This window comes from Oreochromis aureus, linkage group 4 (genome assembly GCF_013358895.1).
Source record: "Oreochromis aureus strain Israel breed Guangdong linkage group 4, ZZ_aureus, whole genome shotgun sequence".
NCBI classification, from domain to species: domain Eukaryota; kingdom Metazoa; phylum Chordata; class Actinopteri; order Cichliformes; family Cichlidae; genus Oreochromis; species Oreochromis aureus.
In genome coordinates, this window is record NC_052945.1 from 5,142,152 (window position 1) to 5,149,255 (window position 7,104).

A 7,104-nucleotide genomic window follows, 5' to 3' on the forward strand; every position below is an offset into this window, starting at 1 on the left:
GAGTCCCAGAAGGGTCCCATGAGCATCAGGCAATCGAGATGACAAAAGCGGAAAACAATGGAAAACCCAATGATTTTATTCGAAGACTGGATGGATTTTATTGCATCTGTGAAATCGAAAAGTCACTCAGTGTAAGGCCAGCTTTAGGTTATTAAACCTGCAAATAGCAAAAATAATGTTTAGTTGATTGAATAGCAGCAAACTAGTTGGTGACAGACCAGAAATGTAAGAGTTATAACAAGAAAATCAAATACTGTCTTGATGTGGTTAATGTGTGTTTTACATGCAAAGAATCCCCTGTTTTAAACCATCAGATGGGCATCCGATGGTTTATGCCTCTAAATCCAACCTCGGAACCTCGGCTTCGGAAAATAAGGGAGTTGCTGAAAGTACAGTTATAGCAGTATTTTAAAAAGAATAAAAAAATATAGAGAGAGATTTATAATATTAAGTATGATTTATACAAACTTTATACAAAGTTAGACATTTATTGACTTTAACCACTTCAACCATCATAGTAAATCATGGTAAATATATATTCAGGTTAATATTTCTTATTATTTATGACTTCTTAGAGTCTGAAGAACTTTAATATTAAAGTAAAACTACTGTTACCCTTTGTCATGTCCTTGAAAAACAGTTTTTCATGTTTTCTGAAAGACATAAACTTGAAAAATGTCAGCTATGAAGTTCAGTGACTTGATTTTATTTTCCTTTGCTTCAGCAGAGCAGATGGGTGGGAGCTGAGATCACAGAAGGACAAAGCAACATGGGTGACGCGTCATATTCCGGCCTGGAGATGACGGCTGAGACGTGGGAGAACGGCAGCTTTGCGAGCCCCTCGCCGGGTCTCCCACTGTTTCCGCTCATGTTCAATGACAGCGATCTGAACGACACGCTGTTTAACTCCACCAACTCCACCGCCCCTGATGCCTTCTCGGGTCCCAGCGTGGCAGGGGTCCTCATCCCACTCATTTACATAATCGTTTGCATCATCGGCCTGGGCGGCAACACTTTAGTGATTCACATTGTTTTGCACTACTCAAAGATAGAGTCCGTGACAAACATCTATATTCTCAACCTGGCCATCGCCGACGAACTCTTCATGCTCGGCCTGCCTTTCCTGGCGGTGCAGAACACACTCCAGTCATGGCCCTTCGGCTCCTTCATGTGCCGACTGGTCATGACTGTCGACTCCATCAACCAGTTCACCAGCATCTTCTGCCTGACCGTAATGAGCATCGATCGCTACCTCGCCGTGGTCCACCCCATTCGGTCTTCTAAGTGGCGACGCCCTCAGGTGGCCAAAGTGGTGAATGGCACAGTGTGGGCACTGTCATTCCTTGTTGTTCTGCCAGTGGTCATCTTTGCTAACATCCAGAAAGCAGGAGGCACCTGTAACATCGCCTGGCCCCAGCCGGCTAACATCTGGAGGGCTGCTTTCATCATTTACACCTCCACCGTTGGATTCTTCTGCCCTCTTCTCATCATCTGCCTTTGCTACCTGCTCATCGTCTTCAAGATCCGCAGCTCGGGGAAGAAAGTCCACGCCACCTCAACCAAGCGGAGGAAGTCGGAGCGGAAAGTGACACGCATGGTTGTGATTGTTGTTGCTGTGTTTGTTTTCTGCTGGTTACCTTTCTATGCCCTCAACATCATCAACTTGCTGGTGGCTCTGCCACCAGAGTACCAGGGCCTTTACTATTTTGTCGTAGTGCTCGGTTATGCTAACAGCTGCGCCAACCCTATCGTCTACGGCTTCCTGTCAGACAACTTCAAGAGGGGTTTCCGGAAAGCCCTCTGCCGCTCCACAAGGAAGGTGGAGAACCACGAGCCCCTGGAGCACCAGCAGCAGGACGAGGGCAGGAGGGCGCTCATGCCCAGAGAGAGCCTGAGACGAGCAATCAGGGACGAAGAGGACGATGATGAAGAGGTGGTTTCAGAAATGACTGAGATATACAGAATCGCCCAGAATGGAAACAGCAGCTACCAGCTGCAGAGCTCGCAGCCGTTATTCTTAGAGAAAGGAGCGACGCCTGGAGTCACAGAGCTGGCGTCCCCAGATAGGAGGGATAACACGGGGGATGCGAAAGGGAAAGATGCCAATGGGGCCACCCTCACTGTCCCACTGCTTCTCAACGGAACCAAGAGTGGGAGCACTAAAACGCTACCAGAGGAAAACTTGGAACCAAGTGCCTCATTGGAGATAAGTTACCTATAGTGTAAAATATGAACTTTAAGTTTATGGGACCGATGTGGACTGAGTATAATACAGGGTGGCCTGCTTCTAAGCCAAAAAAAAAACAAAAACATAACAACCCATTAATGAACACTTGGGTGGATCTTAACATTTTTTCATCAGTGTGCACATTAAAAAGCATGTTTATAATGTAAATTCTGTTTATATGCATGCCTGTATGTACAAATATGTGCCTTTAATTGGTTTGATCACCACTTTTTCTGCTCTTTTAAGCTGTTATATTCCATAATGTGAAAATCATTTGCTCAGGTTTGGCTGTATTTAAGCTTCAGTCACCATCTAGGTTGATGACATGGGTGTTGTTACTGTAACTATTATAAAACCAAATGCCTGCAGCTCCAGCTCTTAGAAATCCTAGTTTAGTCTGTTAGTTTCATTTTGCTGCCGGGATCATGCTTTGTGTTTTCTATAGAGAGTCAAACAGGTAAAGAGGTGGTCGGGGTGGATGGTGGATGAACAACATGCAAAAAAATAATGTCTCTGATTGGGTTGGGACAAAAGCACTCATTTTCACACTCAGCGAATCCAGAAAAAGTCAATGTATTACATATTCATATATTTTTGAACATATTCAAAAATATATGAATATACATATTCATATATTTTTGAACATAACCACCAGCTGCCAGCTCCTAAACATACTCAGCGTCTCATTAATAGTGTCATATTTTATCTTTAAATACTTATTTAACACCTTGGATGCATGGTGCACTGTTAAAATAATCCTTATACATTTTATACTGGAACCTGTGCAAGGCATAGTTAAGGTTATGAGAACTGTGGATCTATGATATAAACTATCTATATACTATATAATTTGTGGAAAACTGTTTTCTCTTACTTACATTATTAGTATGTTATTATTTTCAAAGCCTGCTGCACTTTTTCAAATTCCAGGTACCCATTATGTTCATTTCCTTGTCTCATATTTTCATTCTTTGCCTCTACTAGAGTAACTTTACACAATTAACAGTTCAGATGAATCCTTATTTAGCTTCCACTGGGGCTTCGTACAGCCCCTCAGTTTATCCTCCATCTAAAACAAGTTTCTCTGTCTCTCTGTTCAAGACAACTTTTGATTGGCTGGCCCGCACATACAGAAATGTTAAACTCATGACCAAATGTTTTGGCACTGGCACACATTTTGTGTTTTGTACACTTTGTCACTTCAGTTTTTACTTGGATTATTTTCAGCATAAGCATTTCATTAGTTTGCTTTTTTTTTTTTACTGGTGAATAAAGCAGTTATCAGTTCTGGCCCAAGTCCTGATTGATGGTAATCCATTTCTGTGCTATCAGTGCTTCAAGTCGATCACCCTTTGTGGGCTTCAGGTTATCTGCTTGGTTTTTAAGGACTGATCATGCGAAAAACATCCTCAAAGATCAGCTTCTTCCAATGGTCCAAGAGCAATGGGGTGATAATCTGTGCATTTTCCAGGATGATGGAGCACCACGTCAGAAATCAAAGCGATAACTAAGTAGCTCAAAGGTCAAATCAGCATTTTGAATCAACGGCCAGGAATCTCCTCAGATCTAGATCTTAATCCCACCGAGATTTAATCTTAGAAATGTGCGTGAACAATCAGCATTGCCATCATTCAGGATTTGGCCCAGAGGCTGATATCCACCATGCCACAAATAACGTTTGTATGAAACAAAAGATTTGTGCCTTTGCCAAAACTTCTGACCTCACTGTAGAAGCTTTGGCCATAGTAAATAATAAATGCTTCTTAGATATAAAAGATGAACATATCCACGCTCATGCTGTAAAATTGAAATTTTCACGTAGAGCTTCCAGCCCTGCTTTTAGAAATCAAACACTTTACCAGTTTTAGATCCAGCATAATTACAAAATCTTATTATCCAGCTGCCGCCAGTGTGTCATCAGAGCAGCAGTTGTGCACGTAAAATAATTTGAAAAAGCCGCCTCATAAAACCAAAGTGCTTTATAATAGCGGCTGGATTGATGTGACAGTCAAAGAGATATTAGAGAATCCATTAATCTGTCAGTGCTGAACCGATACCTGTGTGAAAGCCCTGAGGCTGCTGTCAGAATGAGAGTGCTTCTAATAACTGCTGGCATATAGAAGTTGCTGTTCTAAAACATGGCAACAAAAAAGGAAAAGTTAATAGGAAAACCATTTTTCATTTAAATATTCTATATTTTTTTTCATTAATTTCAGTGCCCCATTTAAACTCAGTATTATCTCTGAACTAATGAAGATCAAGGTCCTGTGGGCACTCGCCAACTCCATTAGCTTCATCCAGGTTTCCCTCACTTGCATCATTTGTCCGTGTCGTAGTTCCTCACCGTGAAGATGTGAGCGTGATGCAGGACCGAGTTCTTTCATCCAGAGCGTCTTGCGCGCTTCTGATGACGACACGTCGGCTCACACCAGTCAACCCGCATTTTCATGTAGCGTTCAGCTTTATTTATATTCCTATAGATACAGATCATATATATATATATATATATATATATAGAGAGAGAGAGAGAGAGAGAGAGAGAGAGAGAGAATTTAAAATTTAAACAAGCAAACTGAAACAAATGAAACTTGTTTCTACCTCACACACAGCTTATAGGAGAAAAAAGCCCCTCCCATTTCTGATATATAATCATATTGAAGGCTTATATAGTGTCATTGCAGTTTCTTGAGTGAAGGCAGGTATCCAATGATTTCAAGCCAAAGGGTGAATGTAACAAATTCTCTTAAATTTCTTGTACCTGCTGCTCAGGTAGCGGGCCAAATGTTTACTCATTATTTTGATAAGACTTAAAACCACAGACAGAATGATCCAGCCTTAAAGCTGTTTCATTTTAAGCCAGAAATAAAAATTCAAGGTGCTGGAAAACACACATTCCCTTTTCTCCTTATGCTGCAGAAACGCTTGAATATTTAACCAGTGACCTTGAAATCAGTTTAAAATGCTTCATAAATTTTCTGCCGGATATTGTCATTCTTCTTAGATTTTTTCTAATCATATCTTTCAAGCTATTGTCTGCAAATAACATATTCAGATTTTACATAATATGCTTTTTTGCAGCATAAGGGTTTTTAAGGTAATATCAGATGTGGGTGGCCGATCTCAGCAGTTTCATCTATAGAAATAGTACGTCCACAGTTCACACAGACACTGCTTTTTAAATGACAGGTTTTCTTTTTCCATGCATGGCAACATTTTCCCACAAGAAAGAAACAAAAATGTAATAGTAAAGAAGGAATTAGGGAATATACTATGAGAGTGCATCATTAGTTCTTTAAATTGATGTAAAAAGTATCTGTTCATTCAGTAATGTAGCTTGACGCAGGGAAGTATGTTGGTAAGGTTGTAATCATAGGGTTGCAATTATTGCTGGTTTAAAATACTGATTTTTGTGGTTCGCTTATTGCCCTACTATTAAAATTATTTGCTATGCACAGGTTGCTAAAATAATTTTATTACATCTGCATATAGACAAAGAAACCCATGTTTTCTTCTAATTTAGCAAACTACATATTTCTTTGATGTCTAAATTCAACTAAAACAATACTTGCATCCTAGTTTTTCACACGTGGAAGCCAAATTCACCCATAAAACTCTAGTGCTCTCCCAACACATGCTGAATGCTCCACAAAACAGTTAAACCACACCAGAAACTTTGACGTGCGTATTTTAGTAAATTAGATATTTGCTGTCTCGGGCCCTCGTATTGAAAATATGATCAAGCTAAGCGAAAAGAGAAGAGAGAACATCGGCTCTATGCCCGGAAACATTATTTTTTTGGCTCTAGCTGCCATTTTGACTTGCAAGGCATCCTTTTGATATACAAGGCCAGACAAGTGGGACTCCACTATTTAGAACAGGGATATTAGACATACAGCCTGGGCCAGAACCAGGATGGCAAAGGTAATGTGTGGCCCAGTGGAGAGCAGATATATTTTAGCAGTTTCAAGCCGTTAAAACGACACGTTACTATTCAAGGAAACTGCAACTTTCTCCAGGCTAGAAGTCTAAACCATCATCAGTTTTGCAGAAATGTTACAGACAGTGTGCCAGCAGGTTTGATTTATGGCAAAGATATTAAAATTGCACCAATTCTGCATCAGACATTCAGGCCTGTGCATATTTTTTTGTTTCTATGTAATGATTTTTATTTAGTTTTAAGATCAGAAGTTCAAGATTTAGAAGTTCTTTGGTAACTAACATGCAACACTAAAGATCAATACAGCTGTCAGACTGTGTGGAACTCTTTAAAAATAAAGTCAATGAAAGTGAAGACAAGAGCAAACACTGCCAGGCAAAGCTGTCACGTCCCAGTCGCTTAGAACAGGTGCAAGGAGACAAGCTTTGAAGAACACTTGAATAGTTCTCAGTGAATATCAGGTAGGTTATTTGTTCGAATTGCCCATCCTTATGTGCAGCGAGTGTTCTGTATTATATTCTATTGATATAAAAGAAATCAAGCTGCATTCGGTTTCCATGAAAACGTGTTTGCTGTAGCAGGAATGGTTCATGGGGACAATTTCTAAGAGGCAGAGTTGCATGGCTTTTTATGTTACAGCATTCTCACTGATTCTATACAAATAATGTAGATAATTATCTGATTACATGGGTGTACTTTGAAATTAATCTGTGTCGCTGCTCAGATTGTGACCTTAGCGAAAGAGCTAATTTGTCTGTGTTGTTTCCTGAAAGCTGAACACTGAGCCATCATGCCGAGGCTCGCTGATTAATTATACACGTGCTGCCTGAGGTGTGTAGGTCAGGGTGGATCCAGAAATATTTGAGCAGTCGCAACAATACTGTTTTTATGGTCCACATCAATTTGAATCAGTACAGCTGTGATTAAACATGTAATTCTG

General features: G+C 40.3%; 1 protein-coding gene across 2 annotated transcripts in view; it reads left to right on the forward strand.

Annotated features, from left to right (window-relative positions):
- sstr3 (somatostatin receptor 3) overlaps positions 1 to 4,398 on the forward strand; it is a 43,099-nt gene extending 38,701 nt beyond the window's left edge. The window contains exon 2 of one of the 2 annotated variants that reach the window (XM_039610620.1): positions 728 to 4,398. In XM_039610620.1, the coding sequence (XP_039466554.1) occupies positions 770 to 2,221 (1,452 nt within the window). In that variant the 5' untranslated portion in view covers positions 728 to 769 and the 3' untranslated portion in view covers positions 2,222 to 4,398. Of the gene's footprint in view, positions 1 to 724 lie in introns of both variants that reach the window. The other variant, XM_039610621.1, reaches the window with a different exon arrangement.
- Positions 4,399 to 7,104: the final 2,706 nt, after the last annotated feature.